We start from the raw sequence: 20,819 nt of genomic DNA, 5'->3' as shown, positions 1-20,819 counted from the left end.
AAAGTCTTTAAAATCAATGAATCTATTAAGACACTCATGAAGGAAAAGAAATAGAAATAAGAGTTTAAAGAAAATCTTCCAGGAAGTGAAAACACAGCTTCAATGAATTTGAAATGACGATATAAATTGTTTTACAAGTTTAAACAAATTTCTTGTTACACGATATGTTAATTCGATGTCCAATACACTATTTCAAGTCTTTAAAATCAATGAATCTATTAAGACACTCATGAAGGAAAAGAAATAGAAATAAGGGTTGAAAGAAAATCTTCCAGGAACTGAAAATCACCACTTCAATGAATTTGAAATGACGATATAAATTGTTTTACAAGTTTAAACAAATTTCTTGTTACACGATATGTTAATTCGATGTCCAATACACTATTTAAAGTCTTTAAAATCAATGAATCTATTAAGACACTCATGAAGGAAAAGAAATAGAAATAAGAGTTTAAAGAAAATCTTCCAGGAAGTGAAAACACAACTTCAATGAATTTGAAATGACGATATAAATTGTTTTACAAGTTTAAACAAATTTCTTGTCACACGATATGTTAATTCGATGTCCAATACACTATTTCAAGTCTTTAAAATCAATGAATCTATTAAGACACTCATGAAGGAAAAGAAATAGAAATAAGAGTTTAAAGAAAATCTTCCAGGAAGTGAAAACACAACTTCAATGAATTTGAAATGACGATATAAATTGTTTTACAAGTTTAAACACATTTCTTGTTACACGATATCAATCGAAAACACAACTTCAATGAATTTGAAATGCAACCAGCCAAACTGCTTCGAATGTTTTGAATCATCTTGTTTTTTAAATCATGTAAAAATTGCATTTCTGGAATCGTTCAGAAGTCAGACCGCGCGGTCAGATTCTTTGGATTTACATCTTAGAGAGAGAACGTTCTTTTAACGGTTTGTAATGAAATTTAACAGTGAAAAAAAATAGTGACTCGATTAAATCCACATCGAGAATTTTATAGGCCAGTAATAGTCCTAATAGTTTTAGCTAACAAAGTTAGGCGAACGGTCTATTTGGTTGGATATCATGTTGCTAATTAATTCGGGCGAAATAAAAAAGAAAAAGCTAATTAATAGATATTTATTAGGTTACATCAATAATCATATGCTTCATCATTATTTCATACATTATCTTTATTTCTTCATTTCTACTTCTTAAAAGCCACCTAAACGTCACAAACGATGTTTCAATCAATGTATAGGCCAAAAGAACAATTCCCTGTGTATGTCTATTAGCTTAAAATCAGCACAAATCCGATGAATAAATTCGGATACTGAAGAGTCGATCTGCAACGTTCCCTCTGCAAATTATTCGGATACTGGCTAATGTAGACCATCACTATGGAATCCCTTAAAAAGTTACATAAACTGTCGAGGAACTTCTTTGCCATGTTACTGCCAAATATTTTTTCCGGAGATTTCATTATTATTGGTGTTAAATTTAATCTGTTTTAGTCGGTCTTTTAATTGTTTACATAATGACACAGGGCATAGCACAGCAGACGGGAAGGCAAATGGGAATGACGGCGGCACCACCAGCACCTGCCTTAAATTTGGTATCCGATTCAGAGCCGCCAGCAGAATATTTGGCAGAATACTTCATTTTGCCTTTGCCTCCACCTCCCATAGACATCGAATGCGATTGTTGCTAAAACAGATAAATTGGAATTAAGCCAAGAAACGAAATTCAAATCTGATTTTAAATAAGCTACCATTAGGAGTGGGGCATCAGGAGGTGTTTTCGTGAACATGTCGTTGGTTTCTGGTGGATAATAAACGGGAGGTCCGTTGGTACCGTTAGTGGCAGGTCTCTTGGGTGTTTCAGCGAATAAAGGTTCCTTGGGAACCAAAGTTGTTCCATTCGTTTCGTGAATTGGAGCAGAAAATGCCGTGGGATCGGCTGCCACACGAGGCGTCGACGTGAATGGCTGAGAGTTCGAATAATTGTTTTATATATTTGTCCATTCTTAATGAACAAGATCTTTACCTGGTAGGGGCCACCGTTGAACGTATCCATCAAGTCGTCCAGTTTCTTGGGAGGCGATTGGAGGCCAGGATCCATTTCTGGGCGTCTGATTGTCGGCAGAGGAGAACCACCGATCCCTCGTTGGTACATTTTAGGTTTAATGGTAGTGGGTATAGCATAAGGACTGGCAAAAGGATCCTGCAGATTTGGAATCGGCGGATTTCTCCTTACAGCCGGGTGTCGAGGAACATTACAGATGGGCTCTGAAGGCATTTCAGCTTCAGTCATGTAACCCGGGTAGTCGGGGTGAGTTTCAATTGAACAGAGCAGTTCAGGATGTGAAGGGATGAAACAATAAGGAGCGGCGTCTCGATCCTCTGGGCCCATCAATTCCGGATATTGCGGATGCGTCTGGATGTTGCACAATCCAAAAGGATGACCGGGAACGTCACAGAACGGCTCAGTTTGAGGTTCAGTCAGTGACATATAATCTGGATATCCTGGATGTCCAGGTCTTCAACGATAAAATAAAAATATTTATAATTCAGGCACTTTTCAAACGAACTATTAGTTATATGTGAAAATTACATGTTACACTTAGAAGGCATAGGACTTCGGCCGTGTTGATGGCTGGGGATTGTGCAAACCAATCCAGCAACAGCCTCAGAGAATTCAGGCAATTCCGGATGAGTAAACTTTGGATAATCTGGATGTACACGGACATTGCAGAGCAGCATTGGATGTCCAGGAACCGTGCACAATGGTAAATCGTCATTTGGTGTCGGAGTGTTAATATTGCCTTCGATTTGCACTGGCGGTTTCTTTGCCTTGAAGTCCGGAAAATCCGGATGTTCGGGGATGTTACATTTATCCAGCACATGTCCGGGTACGTTGCAGACAGTGTTGGGTTGTTGTCCAGTTGCCTTGGGGTTGCAATATTTCGGATAGTGCGGATGTCGGATGAAATTGCAAATGACGCGCGGATGCCCCTTCGGGAGGTCAATGTTGCAGATGGGCTCGATCTCGGGCGGAGGACAGCGGGAGGCGTGTTTCGGATAATCGCTGTGTTTGGGCAAGTTGCACAACAATTCCGGATGCGAGGGAACGTTGCAGATCGACTCTTTGTCCGCCGGGGGGCAGCCAGTGGCGAAATTGGGGTAATCCGGATGATGGGGATAGTTGCATAAAATGGCCGGATGAACTTTGATGTTGCAAACGGGAGTTGTTTCCTGCGATCCTGCTGGACACGGAGGTGATGCTGCGTACAAAGGGAAATTGGGGTGGCGCTCTATAAATGGCAATAAAATAGATGAGAAACTATCAATTTCAATAATAAGAAAATAAATTCACCTAAATTGCACATGGGTTGTGGATGCTTTGCAACATTACACAAGAGCCCCGATGATTCGGGAATAATCCGAAGATTGTACATTGGATAATCTTCGTGATCCTGATGAGATAAAATGTGAAACGGTTCAATGACAAAATGTTATAACGTTAATGTTAATTATTACCGGAAAATTACAGATGGGGCTATTGAGCTGCTGTTGCGAGAGTGAATGAATTCCGGCGGCCCTCATCTGCCTTTGATTGATCCTTGTGTAATCAATGACGTGATGATGGTGAGTGGCAGACGCTAAACTAGACGAGCTGATTGACATGGATTGCATTCGATTATCGGCCCCCGTTGACTGGATCGGCATTTCGGCGGATTCGGAGGTGGCAGCTTTGCTGCTGCTACTGTAACTGTAAAACTGTTGTCGACTGCTGCTAGAGCTGAAACTGTTACTTCCAACAGTTCCAGACTGCATCACTACCGGGGCAGAAGCGCCAGATGATTGGACGTGTTGAGATTGATGCGTATGCGATTGGACCATCGTCCGGGCGGATTGCTTTTCTCTGTTATCCAACACTGGAGCCTGCTGCTGGGTTGATCTAGTGGCCATTTTGCTCACAATCATCAAATCTTGAAGTGCCGAATCGATTTCATCCGCCCCATATCCCAACGGTTGTTGACCATTGGAAGACGTTTTCACGAGTTGGCTCTTTTTGACGACCGTTTCCACCTCGCCATCGACTCCGGTACCGCCGATCTTGCTAGTGCTGGTGGATTCCGACGCAAAGTTATAAGCCACACCTCGACTACTCCAAGCTTTAGCTCTCTGCAAGGGAAAAAGAGAGTTAGTCTAACCCAAAAATGTTTAAACATGAGCTGTAAGATTATTCATTTACATCCGAAACGGAGGTTGTGGCTCCTTGAAAGTCATCGTCGGATCGTCCGTCGTCGACTGACGTGGACGAAGGCATTCCCACAAGGACAGTTCCGCCGCCGTGAGTTTGGTTGGACGAGTGATACTCGCGGTATTCACGTTGCTGCTGGGAACTCTGCGATCGAACGCTGCTGATGCTGCCACCTCTCGACAAAGCTTTGCCGAACAGTCCGTCCTATATTTCAATGAAGCCAATCCATCAACTTTGATTCGGTTTTTTTTTAATTTAGGATTAGACCGACTTACGTTGTACGATCCCGTCTGAGGAATGTGTTGCTCCGGCGACTGGGACCTGGCGGCTCTGATGGAAGCAGGACTGGCCCCTTGATCCAGGGAATGATTGGACGCAATGGATGAAGTGTCAAACACCCGACGGGCACTGGATGGTGTCGTCCGGTGATGTTCTTGATGCTGACTCGTGTTGCTGGAGCTCACAGTTTGCCTCGACGATTGGTGATGAGACCCGGAAGTAACGGAATAAGAAGATGACGTGTCTTTGGCTCCCACACTCCCAGCACTTCCTTCGATCCTGCTCGCAGAAGTCCCAGCTTTCCTCTGCGGCGAGATACTCAGCTGGAGCTCATCCAGCATCCGATCTGCACGACAAATGACAGCAGTGCAATCAACAACAGTCAACACAGGCAATCCAATTTTAATTAAGATTGATGTATAGTTGTTTTTAAAAATGAGAACAGATGGTAATAAGTGAAAGTATGGAAAAGGTAATTTAACAGCGATAATACACAAAAAGAATTTGGGGATAGAAAAAAAAAGAGGGTCAAGTTGAAAGAGCAAAGAGACCGACAGACACATTCCAAGAATAGAACGTGACTCGATACAGAAAGAGCGCTATACAGCCAACATACCGACGAACGGAGGGGACGAAAACAAACCAGTAACATATATAATCAGTTAACGTACTTATTGCTATAACACTGGTATGTGTACACGAGGTTAGACAGGAGACAGGACGGACTCGAAGCGGATACTTGACGTTTCAACTAGAGCGTTATTTGCATAAACTAATTATACAAAGTCGACGCAGAGCGAGCGAGCTGCTTTCACTTTCGAGAATTGGAACCCAACTGACGAGAGATGTAGAAAAAGCAGCTTATGTAAAATCAGCCGGAAATGACGACTCGCCGAGTTAAAATGGAATGGGGATGGGTAAAGAGTTATTTTTAAAATCGGAAGGGGGGAAAATCATTACGCCATAACCATATAATCTTCGTATTTATGATGAAAGACAAAAAAAGCTATATAGCTAACCTAGCTTTTGATCCCATTCAGAGGCGGGGTATAACGGCTGATGAAGTTGTGCTCCGTGATCTTCTTCGACTTCGACTTCATCGTTATCATATCCGGAATAATGTTGTTGGCTCCACGATTGCTGGTGGCGGCTGCTGCTGCTGTTGACCGACGATGTCGAATAATGGTGCTGCTGCTGGATATCTCCCGACATCGCCATCTTATATATTCGTGTCTCACCGCCTTTAGATTATTAAACGAAATGAAATAAAATAGCAATAACAAATATAATTTGTTAAAGACAAGAATATAACGAAAGGCTAAAAAAAAACACAAAAACTAAAATTTGAGGGACCCCCTACGGAATTGTGGGTGATTCATTGTTTGCTCAAGAGCCGAAGCAAAAGATGATTGAGTTATTCATCATCGTGTTTACTATCGACCATTAGCATAATCTCACAATCAAAGCTGCATACATAAAGAGCCAGTATTTTTCAATTATCGAAAAGTTAATGAGACAAAATCATTAATCCCGATGACGCTATCGCATTTGCATAGCCCACAGGTATAATACAACGGCCCAGTGCAAACAAAAAGTCTCGGCAGCCAAAATTAAAACCGCCCCAAAGGCCTATGCATTATGGAAGATGTGATGATACAACCGCGTCGGAGAAAGAGTTGGCTGCATTGAAAATGAGTAATGAATAAGGTGCGGGTCAGCGCAGACGTCTACTGTCTGCTGGCCTTGGACATCAATCACGTAGGCCGATGCAGGAAGGGCCTCTTATTATAATTCCGGAAAGAATAAAAAAAAAATCACCTGCTGGCTTATTGTGTGCCTACATGAAGATTTGAATGAGAGGCCGTGTGCCGCGAATATTTCAACATTCAAATGAAGACGAAAGACTTTTTCTTTTTGACGGCACATTCTAACACAAACGAGAGGGCGAAATATTTCCGAAAACGGCAATTGAGTTGTATTATATTGACGATGGAATTTTCTTTTTTCCTCCTTATTCCCCCCCACGTGAGAGGGGCAACCCATAGAAAATGGGTCATCGCCTTGTCAAAAAAAAAACTGGGAAACAAAGAAACGGCTGTGCTGCTGCGGCACACGAAGAAGAAGACTATAACAGCGGCGCTCGTCGTGACGACGGAGAAAGATGCGAGGCACGCGATCTAATTTTAAACCGGGCGGGAGCGACGCGTTCGCGGGTTAGTTAATGTTACATGCGGTACACACACACAGCACAGACACAGGGGTGAGGAGCAAGGTTTTCTTCTTCGTATTCACATCTTCTTCAAATATCCATCAAAGAAAATAAAAAGGGAAACACCCTTTTTCCTTCCAACCAAAACTGAAACGAAAATTTCCAAATCTTTCTGAAAAACGGGTTCTCTCGATGATGGTCGTTTTGAATCGCCCACTTAAAACGGGAGTCTATCTGAAAGAGTCACAACCTATAACGTATATATACTATTATAGAGGCAAGGCCGTGGATACTAGATGCTTTCGCTCTCTCTTTGGGGTATACGTTTTCTTCGCTGCCTCTCTCACAGTTCAGACACACAGAGAAACAGAAGAGTCGGGCAGTCCAAGGCTATGACCAAAGATGGTCTGCACTGCCACGGGCACCGACCCGCTCTCTCTCTCTCTCCGTCTCTCTACCACAAGTAGCGCAACAAATAAATCGGGATATCTATGTGTACTTTTTCTAGATATCGTTACAGAATATCGCATCGTGATGTAATCTCTGTTCAAGCTAATTATGACGAATTTTAAAAGGAGCGCTGTAACATAATCATTTTGATCTAATGATAGAAGACTATTTACCTGTTGCGGATCAACAGCTGTGCGAGAAAGGTGATGGTTATCCAGTGACCGGTGCTAATGTGTGACGGATGGATGATAGCCGAGAAGGAGTCGGCTGGTTGAAAACGGACACTGATGGATTTATTGGCGAGAGCCGATGAAATTTCCCGTCCTGGTGGATATTAACCAACCAAATCGGCAGCAAGCGCCCAACAGAAATTCGTGAGCGGATCGAAAGAGCGGGAGGAGAGTGAGCGCTGCAACCAGCACGAGGACGAGAGAGCAACTGCCGACCCGCCAACAGATTCCTTGTCCTTTTTCTAGACGTCGTTCACAGCAGCAGCTCCATGCATCCAGCGCGTTATTCGTATACCTTGAGGAGGACGGAAAAACGAATGGAGATTGAGTAACATTTTTTGGAAAAGAGAAGATGCGCTTATTTGGCGTGTTTGATCATCGTCGAAACGAGACTTTTTGTGGCGATAAACAAACGCCTTCAGATATTAGTTCATCTACAACTCTTGGTAATAAAATGGTTTAATTTACCGTCCACAACGGAAACCTAAATAAAAGCAATAAGGAGCGCAGAACTATAGTTGTGTCTCAATAAAAATGCCCGATGAATCCTTATCCAGTCCCGACACCAGCAGCATTCCGGCCGTCGTGATTCACGCTTCCATGACGGAATAATGTAATATACGTATTATAACCGCCGGCTGATACTCCCCACAAGCGGAGGCGGCTATACATAATAGAAATGGACATCAGTTTCTCTCTCATTTTTGTTCTTAACGCATTTTCATCTTCTTTAACATCAGTTCACTTTAGTGCCGAAGTTTGGGCAACTTCGCTGTTGACTCATATCATGACAAAAGGGACAGCTGCTCGATCCTAAACAGTTCAAAGAGAAAGAATGTATAGATGAAATAGCATATTATAACCGGCTGCGGTGAAATATTTTGGAGACCTGTAATGTATGTATTGGGAATGGTTGGTGGCCAAAAGAAACTGGTCTGTCTGTCACCTAAATAACAAACTTAAATCGATAGGTAAATATTAACATTCGTGACATAAGGTCAACATTATAAATGATGGCGTTGCAAAAGTGCCACGCAAATGTGAAGGGGTTAAATGTCGGTTTTTCCTAATGGAAATAATCCACCCACTGGCGCTCATCGTGTCACGCAACATCATCCCATGTTTGGATGTTTTTATCATTGAAAAAAAAAAGAAACCCGAAAATGGCGAGGCAGGCGACAAACTTTTATTGCCGGCGCAAATGCCTGTCGGGCAATTAAAAACCTGACCGATCAATATCAAATGGCATTTGAATTTGCTGACCAATATTGAAACATACAGTCGGCCAAGGTTTATACGTATGCAGCATTTGTCTGAAATTCTTGTCTCGGGATGTCAGTCAAATTGATTCCGACCGCGGCAAGGCCAACAGGTTGCCGAAACTCTCGGCAGTCTCAGAGAGATGACGGCCCACTTTTTCGACTCTTTCACAATCAAACAGACACGCGATTTTTTGTCAAGCATTTCTCGAGTGTTTTTTTCTTTTTTTCGGGGCCGGAGAACGTGAACGTATGCAAGTGTGAACGATTGTTGAACACAGCATCAATAAGCGAATGAAAAGAGAAGGAAAGTGGGTCACGAGCTTATAGACGACCTCCGACACAAAAACATTCAAAACAAAACGAAAACTATACGAACGGCAAAAAAATTTGAAACTATTTCAAATCGGAAAGAAATATAATAATTTGATCAAATAGAACAAGAAATGTGTTTAGATGTTTTGGATCTTATATCAATGGTCCCTGACTATAGCAGCTGATGGAGAACAGGTTGGTCAACAAATTCAACCAGGTGAAAACTGAATAAAAAGAAAAAAAGAAGATGAAAAATATATAAAAACACCATCAGCAGCGTTGATTGTGAGATGGAAAGTCAAGGACGTTCAACTTTGGTGGCCTTAAGCGACGAGTCGAGCGAGATCGTGACCAGCAAACGTCACTTTCATCACGTCAGTGTTTGTTTAAAAAAACAAAAAAACAAAAAACTTTTTCTTTTCTTTTGTTTTTAAAACATTTGAAATTGCCGCGTATTGTTTCGATTGTTAATCGCGCGAAAGTTGAAATCAGTGGGCTTTTCTTTCGTCGTTTAAACAAAACGACATAGAAAGGCGTTGGCACTTTGTGTCGCGATGCCAGAGTTGACGCCCTCCAAAGTTCGTTTGGTTCGACGCATCCAAACAATTTTTAAAATTGCATCGACAGAAAATAACTGCAAACCAGGTGTGTGCACAGCAAATATATACCGAAAGGCCTAAATAACGGCTCGGTAAAAAAAAAAATGATTAGCCAACAGGTTCGAATTCCAAGAGAAATGATTTCGGGATTTCCCATATTTGGACATTAGCCGTTTTGCCCATCTTCCTCTAGACTTTTTTTTCGTATAGTGCAGTATCGACTCTATCGCCTTATTAGGTAATGTCCATAAAACTCTCGTCTCTCCCTCGGAACAATCGCAGCGGTTTCTTCTCTCTCTCTCTCTCAGTCTCAGTTATTTCGTCTCTCGCAACTCCTTATACAGTAAGGATCAATCTCAACGCATGCAACCCATGCAATACAGGTGGGCGCAGACCGATAGCCGCCCCATCATCTTTAGACGGAAGGCTGGATGATGACGTCACGGGCGCTTCGGTACCGTATGTCGTCATCCAGGTAAAACACGGCCCACATCTTATTGGATGAAAATATACATAAGCCCACGGGAGAAAACAAGTGGCAGCTGTAGACAGGAAGGCCGCCCTTAAGACAAGAAGCGAAATGATTGCGACCAAATGAGCATTGCCTTATATATTGGCGATGCAAATTATTCGCAGCTCGGCTGTTTCGAAACAGCCAGTTATATCTTGAAACTCCTGTTAGTCATCAGGTGCTGCTCTAGAAAGAAAAAAAAAGGACAGAATAAATTAATTGCGCACTAGATTTCGTGTTTGGCAATTTGATAAAAGAAAAATTTGACACCAAATATTTAAAAAAAAAATAAAAAAATATAGAAAAGGGAGTTGCAATTCCTAATTTATTAGTTTTGGGATTTTAGTTGGTATACCACCCATTTCTGATGGGCGTGGAGACTGAAGAGTCGTAAACCTAAAAAGAAAAGAGCTCGATTGTATAAATCACAAGCAAATAATAAATCACATACTGAGCGTTATTATCGTATAAAGAAAGGAGAAAATCGCCATCGTTCTCATTTTGGGTTGTGTGTGTTGCGCAATATTTGTTGACGCATTAAGGTGTACAGGCTAAATCCAGAAAAAAAGAATGACAGATATATAATTCGGTCTAAACAAACCAAACAATACGCATATTATATTACGCTACTAGATCACGATACTATTATATTTTAAATTGGACTCTATTATTGGAAAAATGGCACGATCTCCATGCAATGAGCTAATAAAACGTGTCAAAAGTAACGAAATCAGGCACGATCTTTCAAAAATGACATCCTATCCGATAATTATTGCAAATGATCCGATACATCTAGCTAAACTCGTTAAACTTACTGACGATCGAAACAGTAGAAAATGAAGCGCTCCAAAGACGTATGATTCAGTCGCTTACCTCAAGCTGTCAAGATAAGGTATAGAATACTTCCGAGTGAAAAATAATAAGGTACTGTACTGCCATTTCATTTTTAGTAAACTAATAAATTTTCTTATTCAAAGTAAATTATCATACACTCCTTAAATGTTGCAACAGTCCCTCAACAGTATTTTGTATTTGCTGAATCACAAAGAGCTTATTTAATTTTTTAAATTGCAGCATTTTTAAAAATGTCATTATTTTGGTTGTCCCTTTATTAGGTCAGACAAAAACGAATCGACCAACCCCAAATAAAAAGAATGAGTTGTTATACTTTGGTGGTTACCGTTACAATCTTGGTAATTGCATTTTCGCCGCCCAATCAATTTTCGGCTCTTTCTGCGAATACTTTTAAAAACCAACACCGCGCATCCGCCGAACGAATGGAGCCAACCGTACGGACAATTGAATTACAGGTAAATTAATTACAAATGAACTCGTTTCTGTTGTACCTTGTCATAACATTTAGAAAATGCAAGGAAATCGGGCCAGTATAATATCGTTGCAATAATTTTCAACGTCTTATTATTTCAAAGGCCCATCTCAAAGAATTGCGGGAAAAGAGGGAAATGGATGATGACGGGATCGACTTGAGCACAGAGGTTACGTACGTACGACCTCGGAGGCAAGCTCTGAAGCAGACTCCGATGATAAGTCTCTCGTCTGTTAAAAAAGATAGCTGTGGTATAGATCTTGACGTGTACCAACAACTAGAAGACAAAAAGAAAATTGTGAAAACAACAAGAACAGAGCGCAAAAGGATTGAACAATTACTTCTAAATGTAAAGGTCACGAAGGAAAGAAGGGAAGAAAATGACTTAATACTACAAAAACAGGAAAGCGATACAACAAAGCAAATTGAAATTCTTATGCAAGAGATCAATAAGATCACTGATGAAGGGGACGCTCAACTCCAATCTGAGAAGGATAAGACGAATAACGCAGTCTCAGTCCTGCAAACTCAAATCGATAATGAATTGAAAACGACTAAAAATACGGAAGATTTGTCTGAATTGAGAGCTCAAGTCGTTAGGACGACCAGCGATGTCAATGAACAACAAAAAATGAATGACGAGATGAAGTCACAAAAAGATTTTGAAGAATCCCGAAAACAGATTGTCGTACAACAATATGATACCTGCATAAAAATGTTAGCAGATTTGAAAGATATGCAGAACAATTTTGACGGAAACCAGGTTATACAGATTAAAAGAAACGATATTCGTCAAAATGATGAATTGCTTGGTAGTAAAAGGGACTGTTGTAAGCAGAAAGGATGTGACGTATATGCCCTCGAATTACGTGTGTAATAAGAACTTGAAATAAGAATCGGTTCTGTTTAATGATGCCAGCACGTCCCCCCCCCCTCAAAAAAACAAACAAATTAAAACAAAAATAAATAAACTTTAAGCTTTAACTTTTAAATTAGTTCTTATAGCTTACATTTTTTTTCTCTCCATATTGGTTTGTATCATTCGTGCTGCTCGTGAAATTTGGAAATACATTGGATTTGGACAAAATGCAAAGTCTTAATTTTAAGATCTGAAATAAGATTCTCCTACAGAATACGAATTCACCATTTCTAAGCCTGTCCAGAATGTTCTAATGAATTACTTTACCTAGAATTTGCCATGCTGCTTGGATTGGTTATAATTTGTAAATTATACGTTGTTCAGTTGTTGCCTGGTTGAAGGGTTGAATACTTGAATTGTAAGTAAACTCAGGTAAAGGTAAAGTGTCAACAGCGTCAATTATGCGAAATTTTCCAATTTATTTGAATTTTCAAGTTTTTCCTAAATTTTATTTGTATGATTATGTAATGTGTATGGCATAAGAATGGCATTAATGTAAACGATTCGTTGATTCTATCGAGAGTATTTGGTTCCAACCTCAAAGTGGGGAATTTCTATAAGATATTGCTTAAACATTACAGACAGATGGGAGCCTAGGCAACAGGTTAATCATACAAGAATTGAAACACGGTCCATCCAGTTAAGCGGTTGGAGCGGCGCACTAGAGTGTATAGGTTTTAATCGAAAAAGTACGACTGGAGGAAGCTACTGGAGACGTTGCCTGTGTAGACTGGTGAGTAGTTGTAAATCAAGTAACTCTCCTCTTCACGTCTCGAAGAAAACCGATGTTGACTCTTACGAGCTGTTGATGAAATACACAATTAATAACATTGATTATCAATTGGATATGGAGGAAAAAAGAACAGTTATGATTACCTTGACTGACGAAGAAATCGGCGAAATACAGGCCGGCCTTGACTGCACCCGGCGAGTGCGGCACCGAAGTCAAATTGGCGCCCCATTCGTAGACGTTCTTCTCCGGATGGAATTGCACGCCCCAAATGGGATAGTTGACGGCTTCGATGGTGGCCACAAACTCCAGACCGTTGTCATCCGTCGAGGTGGCCAGAGGTCTGTAAAATTTGTCCAGGTTCGACATCGTCAGGTTCTCTCTCGTCATGCACCAGTGATGGAAATTCGACGTCGATTTCTCCTTGCTCAGCGTTTTCAGTACGCCATCCGGCGCTCTTTGGTACAGGTGACTAGTAGAGGCATCTGACAATCGTAAAATTAAAGAATAATTCAACCTAGCTCTCTTTTAAAAATGTTTTGAATTCAAATTACACCTGGAAGAAATTTTAGGGTCGAAGCTCGATTGTAAGATTCGCAGGAAGTTAGATAATTCATTTTGGCTGCCGATAGATAGAGAAGCAATTCAAAGCCCAAACAGGTGCCCCATACCGGGAAGAAATCTCCGTTGTTGTTAGCCTCGATGGACAGATCGTATAATATGGAACCAGCTCTGCCGTAACCGGATGTCACCAGACTAGACCCACCACCAGGAATGAGCAATCTGTATTTTAAAAAAATGAATAATAATGAAAATAACTCTATTAAAATATTATTTTCAAATAAGAGGATTTAATACCCGTTGATGGAGTTAAAGATGGCCTTGTAATAGGAATCCGGTTGATTGATTCTGCGTTTATTTTACGGTAGAGTTAAGTTTTAAAAAATGTTAAGTCATAACATTAAAAAAAAATACCTTATGGGGACAACTCGAGCACCCTGACCTTCCAACCATTTGACATATGACGCAGCAATGTAACTCACACTTTCCGGCGAAACGGAGGCCATGGACTTTGAAAGCTCTTGTGATAAGATTCCTAGATAATTCAAATAGAATTTATTCTTGTCTCAGTCTCGCACGAGCCAAAATGAAAGCAATATAGATTTCCCTTACCGATAATTGGGCGATTGTTGTTGACGTTGTACCGGATGCTGTTGGGATGGAGCCGAGTAGTTCGTTGAACCGGAATACTCCTGGGGTTGGCGAGAACATCGACTGTCATTAAATATAGCACTAGAGCCGCCAACCCGAAATGAGAACACATTCCTGACATCTCGACACTTTGGGCAGCAGACTCAGACTGCTGGAGTGCTGCAACGCCGAAACAAATAACAACTGCTGAGTTGGCCGGTCAAAAGTCGGAGTCCATTTTTTTTTTTTTTAATACTCGGTAGGATTGAATGTCTCGTGGGGTTTTGCATTTCATGCGATTGTTTATCTTGGGAGAATGCACTGTATAATTTCTATGTCTGTGATATAGTGTCTGATTTGAATGGAATTGATTTACATCATTTTCCCAATCGTCGGACAGCAATGTAGCAAGCCTTTTTCGATATTGGTCTAATGTAAATAGTTCAATGTCTCAACAGCAAGCCTCTTGCCCATACTTACTAAAATGGCGCCACTAAATTTGAATGCCGTAAATCGCGCAAGCGTCATTGGCTATCGCACTGGGATGAAATTGCGTAAGAGTAAATAATGGAAGAGACGATACAATTTATGATATTTCCAAGTAGGCGAAATGACAAGTAAGTTCATAAATATGAATAAAAATGAAAAAATTGTTGAAATTACGTGAAAAATTCCCGATAAAGAAAAACATTACTTTGACAAATTGTTTAACAAGTTCCCAAGTTGCCAGCAACAGCTATCAAATATTCTCTTGTAAAATTATTACGTACGTGGTACATTAATTCGATATTTAAGCAGTTTGACATTAAAAAAAGATAATAGCTTATACAGCACGCGAAAGCACGCGCATCAAAATAAATCTTACAAATAGAATGCAATAATTAATTAGTCAATGTCATATGAGCACCATGATATGAGTGTCAGTGATTTGGAACAATGATGTCATTACGTATTATCTTCTGGACCTAGACGTCGCATATAGAAAATGAGTTTATATATACCCAAAAAGAAAAAAAGATTTGCAATTTAGACATGCGTTCTATCATTCTAATTGCTAGAAATGACAAAACAGCATCTTATATTTTTTGTTTATGTGTTAATTTGTTCATGGAAAATGAACATGTCACGTCTCATTGTATTGAAAGTTAAATCATTCAAGTTGAATATGATTCAATTTCATGTCAGACAGTCTGATATCGTGATTGCGCCATGTAACAACTGGCGCTCAAAAAGACAAAAGCCACGAAAAAGAGGATCGAGTAGCCAAAGGGGGGGATCCACCGACCTATAAAAGGACCACCACCCAAAATATTGAGGTGTTAGTTGTCTGGAACGGTCTGGAAGCATCGTATTTATACCCATTCCGTATTTATCCCTGGATTTTACTCGATTTGATTTTATTATTTGTTTAATTATTCCTTCAATTCCATCAGTTTATAATTCAATATGTGTGTGAGGTAATTATTCGTTCAACTCTTTAACTGTGTAAATTGAAATATTTCATGGAATTTCATCGCTGTGTGTTTGTGTTTTGTGCTAAATTGTCTTTGTGATTTGATTTAACAGATTCTGTGTCATTGTATTGCTGAATGTCGTCGTGTCCTGTGTGTTTGGTGCCAGTGTAGCTCTCCATCTCGTCAATTCCTCAGTCAAACTCTATAACGTCACGTTTGTGGACAACTCAACCAAATCTGTGCTGAATGTGAGTGAATCTATTAGTGCTCTCAACATTCGAGATGAGGACGTAATTCTTAATTTTTCACAATTCTTATTTACTTTTCCAATAAATGTTGTTATCTATGTCTTTTTTATTGGCTAATACAGGATGCTGAGGATTTCAATCTCCCATTTAAATTGACGTTCGATAACGCCACCAACTTGGATAGTTCTACAACGGACGAAGCCGGAAATGGAAGCGGAAACAACTTTACCACCCGGGACAACCCTTCACCACCTCCTTCCGTGGCGCCTGAAAATGTCGACGTTCAACTGAAGGTAATTGTTTCTAAATGGATTAGATAGACAAAGACACTTATTTAAATTTCTGATTTAATTTAGAGCCTAGAATCTAACGTTACTGACGATTTATCCACTGCCAACTCTACCCTGAATTCAACATCCAAGTTGTCGCCTCAAAATGATGTTATGGATAAACGTGAATTGTTTGATATTGATATTGGTAGTATTATAACAATTAATTTCGGTTAAATTTAATTCACGGCATGTGCACTATTTGATTTCTTGTTGAAGACGTTTTTCCCTTCGTTCCAGACGACGTTCTTCCCTTGGTCCTATCAAAATAGTTTCTGTGGTAGGCCTATTGTAAATTTGTAGCCTATATGGATTGTTTGTCCGAATCGTTAATTGTGTACACATTTTAAATGTCGAGTAAATTTCTTAAAATATACAAAAGTATTTAAAATATCGTATAATTAACAACTTCGTTGACTAATACGCTGTAATAGCAAAATCAAATGATTATAAATAATTTAAATTCAAAAATGTCCTATTTCGAACATCGTAGGATATCGAAGGAGACAATAACACTATATTATTTGCAGGACTTGCTATTGTGTCCTTTCAGGAACCAAGTACATATAGGGGAAGACATAGAGAAGACATAGATTATACGTAGATTACTTCTGAATCTTGGAAATAGGGATCAACTTATACACGACACAGTCCCAGTCCCACATATCACATACGTACTACCACTACTACCTTGAGTGATTTTGCGCAGTGTGATGGAATATAGGGTTAGCGCCAAAGTATATAATATGTTCAATCACGTAATTTACGTTAGACCCTTTCCCCTTAGTATCTGCTCATCAGTAGGTTCTGCTTAGAATTTAAACTCTAATCGCAGTGATTGGCCAAAAGTCGTACTCACAATTCAAAACTCATTTGGTCATTGCCCTCATTGGTGTATAAAGCTCGAAACGAGTCGACTTGTAACTTACCTTGCTCAATAATAAGAAAACAACACGTCCAAACATGTCTGCGATTTCAAGCCTGTATTAATGAGGGTCACCTGCAAACCAGCAACTAATTAGAGGGGGAATGCAAAGCACATGATGAGTTGATTGCATCAGAAGCCGTGATGAGTTGGACATTTTCATACTGGATAAATCGGGATGAGGTGAACGACAGAAGCTCTGACGAAGTTCAAGCGGTACGATTATAATATTTGCGTTGCCAAAAGACATATTTGCGCAAATAACGGTGAATCTGTTAAAAAAATATTATAATCTAATCATATCCGTTGTTTTTTAAGGTCGAGATAAAGCTATCATTTAGTTACTCATCCGGAAGAGACTTATTTTTATTCAATCGACTGCAACCGGAAATGTTCATTCCTTTTGTGACTCGTATCACTCGTTGCATTGCCGGATAATAATCAAACATCTTACATCGACTATTAAATAATAATCCTGCCAACCGATATCAACTGGTTATTGCATAAATCAATCACGGAATGTCCATAATAAACGATGTTACAACTTTAAGGTAGGGAGGGGTTAGTTATTTTTGTAAGTGTGGGGGAACCGGGGAAGGGTCCAGAAAATTGGAAATCGAAAAAGGAAAATATGAAAAAAGAGAACGAAATTTCAAAAGAAACTTGTGTAGAAATTTATTCAAATTCGGGCGGGAGGGGTCTGAAAATAAGACGCCATTAAAGGGAGAGAGTAACTTTTTGTGACTACCTGTGACGAGAGGGGGTTAGGGGATCAAAACATTTGGACGATTTCGTTTCCAAACCGAAAAACTATTCCTCTACTATAACCCCCCAAAAATTTAATTTTTGAACGTCTTCATTTGCTTTGTTTCGACTAAGTATATTTTAAAAAACAAAAAAAACATAGAATCATTACACAGTAAGCTGTTGGTAGCCAACAGATCGTTTCAATGGGCAAGCACAATATTTACCTCAAAGTAAACCTAATTTCATTATTCATAACCGATGGCGCTCATTTAATACGAACGGGGCAGGGCACCCGGAGTCGAGCCGGGGACAGCCCGATCTACAGCCAGATCTATGTCTCTGCCACTGAGCTATACCATACCCTCACTAACAACTACTCAGAAATGCTGGTCAAAATTTGTTTCCGGTTTTTCAAGTCTGTCACTAAATTCTCAGTCACAATTTTGTAAGCATTGACTAGCGGGAACGGGGTTGGAGTGGGGTGGGATTTTGCTATCAATAAATCACCTAAGAATGAAATATGAATCCGTATAATGGTATTACGTTTATAACGATTGCGTAGGCACTAGGCAGTCTGCATTTTCCTAATTCGTTCCAGCAATCACAGAACCGGAAATAACAGTGAAACTAATCAAACGTTTTCTGAATAATAATCGCGCTACATTTCTGATTGACGGTTGCTATAAAACACGGTAGTCAAATAAGAGTGAAACGTTTTATTGACCCAATATTCCACAGCAATTCACTCGGAAGCTGCAAAGAATGTTGGCGGTATGTACATATTATATCCAAGGGTGAAATTGTTGACTGTTGAAATGATTTACAGGACACCGGCGGCTTTGAGGTCGGCGAGTATCTTGACGACGTGCTCGGGCATGGGAGGCGGAGTAGGCAAATGGTCACCAGTTGCCTGGAAACCGTTCTCATCGGCGGTCCAGTTGACGGTGATGACGACTCCGTCCGGAGAAGTGTACGAGTAAGATCCCTTGGACACGGTCCCGATATCCTCCGGTTTGGGACCCACTTGTTTCTGGCTGCCACTCTCAGACACTTTGGTCCCATCGGCAGACTCGAAACTGATTTTGACAGCACATTTGTATTAAATTATTAGGAAATGACATTAGAATATTAATAATAAAAGCATTAATAATATTAAATCTTACTCGAAGGAGTAGCTGCCGTCTGCGTTCACTTGGCTATTGGACGACACAATTTCGATGGGCTTCTTATCTCCTTGAGGAGCGGCGAGAGCCACGGCCAAGAAAGTGAGAGCGACGATCTGATAATTATATAACATTCAAGTATTATTTAAATTTGATAACATTAAATAAGTGAATTATTAACTTACGAATTTCATTTTTGTTGTTATTGGGTTGTTCTGAGCTGCTCTTCTGAAGACAGTTGAGAGAATTGTGTGAAGATGTTTCCGACACCGACCGTCTTTTATATTTTCCACTGGCATGCAAATGATTGGGAGACCTTACCTATAGTTCCCTTCTTCTTCTTCTTCAGCTGCTGGAGGCGTCATGTTAAAATGGGTGAAAGGAGAAATCAACAGCTATCTTATGGAAGCTTCCCCCCAAAAAATCAAATTTTATTGTTTGATGTAATAGGAAGAGTTCTTCAGGGTCGAATTTGACTTTTACTTCACTTTCCCACTACCACATTACATCGGTGCGCTAGTCATATCTGTGCCAAAAAAACACAAAGAGCCGAACCGCATACGTACAAGAAATGGTGGGGACGTTTAAGGTCTTGTATGATGAAGGTCTTTCCAATCAGTTCTGAATAAATAAAAGAACGAAGAGAATCCCTGCACAAAATAAAAGCTATTCCGGCCACTGTCGTCCACTGACAACTGAACCGGTATGTTCCATTGAGAATTGCGGGGATGAACATTCTGTTGCCCTTTGAAGTGTAAACTCTGTTCACAATTGGATCTTACGTAAGAACGTTCGATTCGTCGAACGTATATTAAATATTAATAAGTTAATTTATTACCGTTCCTATACAAAATGCGAGCGATATTATCATTTACGTCTTTAGAAGATTTAAAAAAAAATTGATTAAATCTTCTTCTTCCAGGCGTTGTGGTTATGGGGATGGACGTCGTTGTAGGGATATTTGTCGTCATTGTGGGAGATACGGTTGTCTCCTCCACCGTTTTCCCGTCAGACTGTCTAGTCAAGGTGGTAACGAACATCGGCGATTGCGTCGTTGTGCACTTGTGCTGGCCATCATCTCCGTTGTCTGCTCAACTGCTGGGTTGAATGGTTCCACTGATAGCTGCATTCGACCGACGAAGACATTTTCAAATGAGCAAGAAAAAAAGTTTTTAGTTATAAGCTAGTTAACGAAACAATTTTTGCACTATAAAAAATGTGATCACATTTGAAATGCCATCACGTTGCGTTTTCGGTACTGAAGTCCACTTGCAATCGAAAAAACAACAGGGTAGAGCGCAGGTCGTTGAGAATGATAAACCGAATCGCATTGTCCCGTGAAGTATAAACTCTGTCTGCTGCAGGATTGAGACCGTGTTCATAAACGGGGCAGGTCTGAAATTTATTTTGAAAAAAAAAAAAATATTATTTGGGTTGGCAAGAAAATGTTTATATTTGTCTTCAGTTGATTCAATTTGGATTAAAGAAATAATGGAATGGCTTAAAATTTGCACCACCCCCCCCCCCCCCTCTTTAGGTCAAAATGTTTTTGTTTTATCGAACTAGCGCGACGACCATTTTGTTTTTCCTCTTTTTTCCTCGCCCATCCCCCTGTTTCGAGAATGAAAATGTTTTCAGCCGCCATCATGGATTTCCATCGCGCGGGTTTTTTAAAAAAGAAAGAACTTGAGTAATTT

General features: G+C 40.1%; 5 protein-coding genes across 9 annotated transcripts; 2 read left to right on the top strand and 3 right to left on the bottom strand.

The window, feature by feature from the left end:
- Nucleotides 1-254: 254 nt before the first annotated feature.
- Nucleotides 255-19,391, bottom strand: LOC124315666 (endocuticle structural glycoprotein SgAbd-3-like). Of its 2 annotated transcripts, XM_046781476.1 has the most exons (5): nt 19,308-19,391; nt 19,123-19,238; nt 18,775-19,035; nt 8,820-8,827; nt 255-268 (listed from the first exon to the last, which is right to left on the bottom strand). In XM_046781476.1, exons 1-3 carry the CDS (start codon nt 19,314-19,316, stop codon nt 18,780-18,782), a joined length of 381 nt encoding a protein of 126 aa, XP_046637432.1. In that variant the 5' UTR covers nt 19,317-19,391; the 3' UTR covers nt 255-268; nt 8,820-8,827; nt 18,775-18,779. The 2 variants fall into 2 exon arrangements, with proteins under 2 accessions (XP_046637432.1, XP_046637431.1); XM_046781475.1 differs by lacking the exons at nt 255-268; nt 8,820-8,827 and having other exon boundaries at nt 18,667-19,035.
- LOC124315127 lies at nt 1,098-7,610 on the bottom strand. The gene is made up of 10 exons (XM_046780569.1): nt 7,349-7,610; nt 5,536-5,757; nt 4,513-4,862; nt 4,229-4,441; nt 3,511-4,158; nt 3,347-3,446; nt 2,585-3,284; nt 2,018-2,510; nt 1,743-1,958; nt 1,098-1,678 (listed from the first exon to the last, which is right to left on the bottom strand). Exons 2-10 carry the CDS (start codon nt 5,732-5,734, stop codon nt 1,502-1,504), a joined length of 3,096 nt encoding a protein of 1,031 aa, XP_046636525.1. The 5' UTR covers nt 5,735-5,757; nt 7,349-7,610; the 3' UTR covers nt 1,098-1,501.
- On the top strand, nt 10,924-12,363 carry LOC124315489 (myosin-J heavy chain-like). The gene is made up of 3 exons (XM_046781202.1): nt 10,924-11,013; nt 11,205-11,399; nt 11,520-12,363. Exons 2-3 carry the CDS (start codon nt 11,244-11,246, stop codon nt 12,291-12,293), a joined length of 930 nt encoding a protein of 309 aa, XP_046637158.1. The 5' UTR covers nt 10,924-11,013; nt 11,205-11,243; the 3' UTR covers nt 12,294-12,363.
- Nucleotides 12,735-14,636, bottom strand: LOC124315408 (gamma-glutamyl hydrolase-like). The gene is made up of 7 exons (XM_046781070.1): nt 14,513-14,636; nt 14,239-14,436; nt 14,041-14,161; nt 13,924-13,974; nt 13,622-13,848; nt 13,212-13,550; nt 12,735-13,137 (listed from the first exon to the last, which is right to left on the bottom strand). The coding sequence occupies exons 1-7, from the start codon at nt 14,544-14,546 to the stop codon at nt 13,013-13,015; spliced, it is 1,095 nt and encodes a 364-aa protein (XP_046637026.1). The 5' UTR covers nt 14,547-14,636; the 3' UTR covers nt 12,735-13,012.
- Nucleotides 15,584-16,677, top strand: LOC124315635. 4 transcript variants are annotated; one of them, XM_046781427.1, is made up of 5 exons: nt 15,584-15,713; nt 15,823-16,000; nt 16,081-16,251; nt 16,315-16,411; nt 16,507-16,677. In XM_046781427.1, exons 1-5 carry the CDS (start codon nt 15,703-15,705, stop codon nt 16,557-16,559), a joined length of 510 nt encoding a protein of 169 aa, XP_046637383.1. In that variant the 5' UTR covers nt 15,584-15,702; the 3' UTR covers nt 16,560-16,677. The 4 variants fall into 4 exon arrangements, with proteins under 4 accessions (XP_046637383.1, XP_046637384.1, XP_046637387.1 ...); XM_046781428.1 differs by having other exon boundaries at nt 15,823-15,958; nt 16,315-16,677; XM_046781431.1 differs by having other exon boundaries at nt 15,597-15,713; nt 15,877-15,958; nt 16,315-16,677.
- Nucleotides 19,392-20,819: the final 1,428 nt, after the last annotated feature.

Source organism: Daphnia pulicaria, chromosome 11, assembly GCF_021234035.1.
Source record: "Daphnia pulicaria isolate SC F1-1A chromosome 11, SC_F0-13Bv2, whole genome shotgun sequence".
In the NCBI taxonomy this organism is placed as follows: domain Eukaryota; kingdom Metazoa; phylum Arthropoda; class Branchiopoda; order Diplostraca; family Daphniidae; genus Daphnia; species Daphnia pulicaria.
The sequence above is the reverse complement of the archived record's forward strand: the minus strand, read 5'-3'. Positions and strand labels throughout refer to the sequence as shown.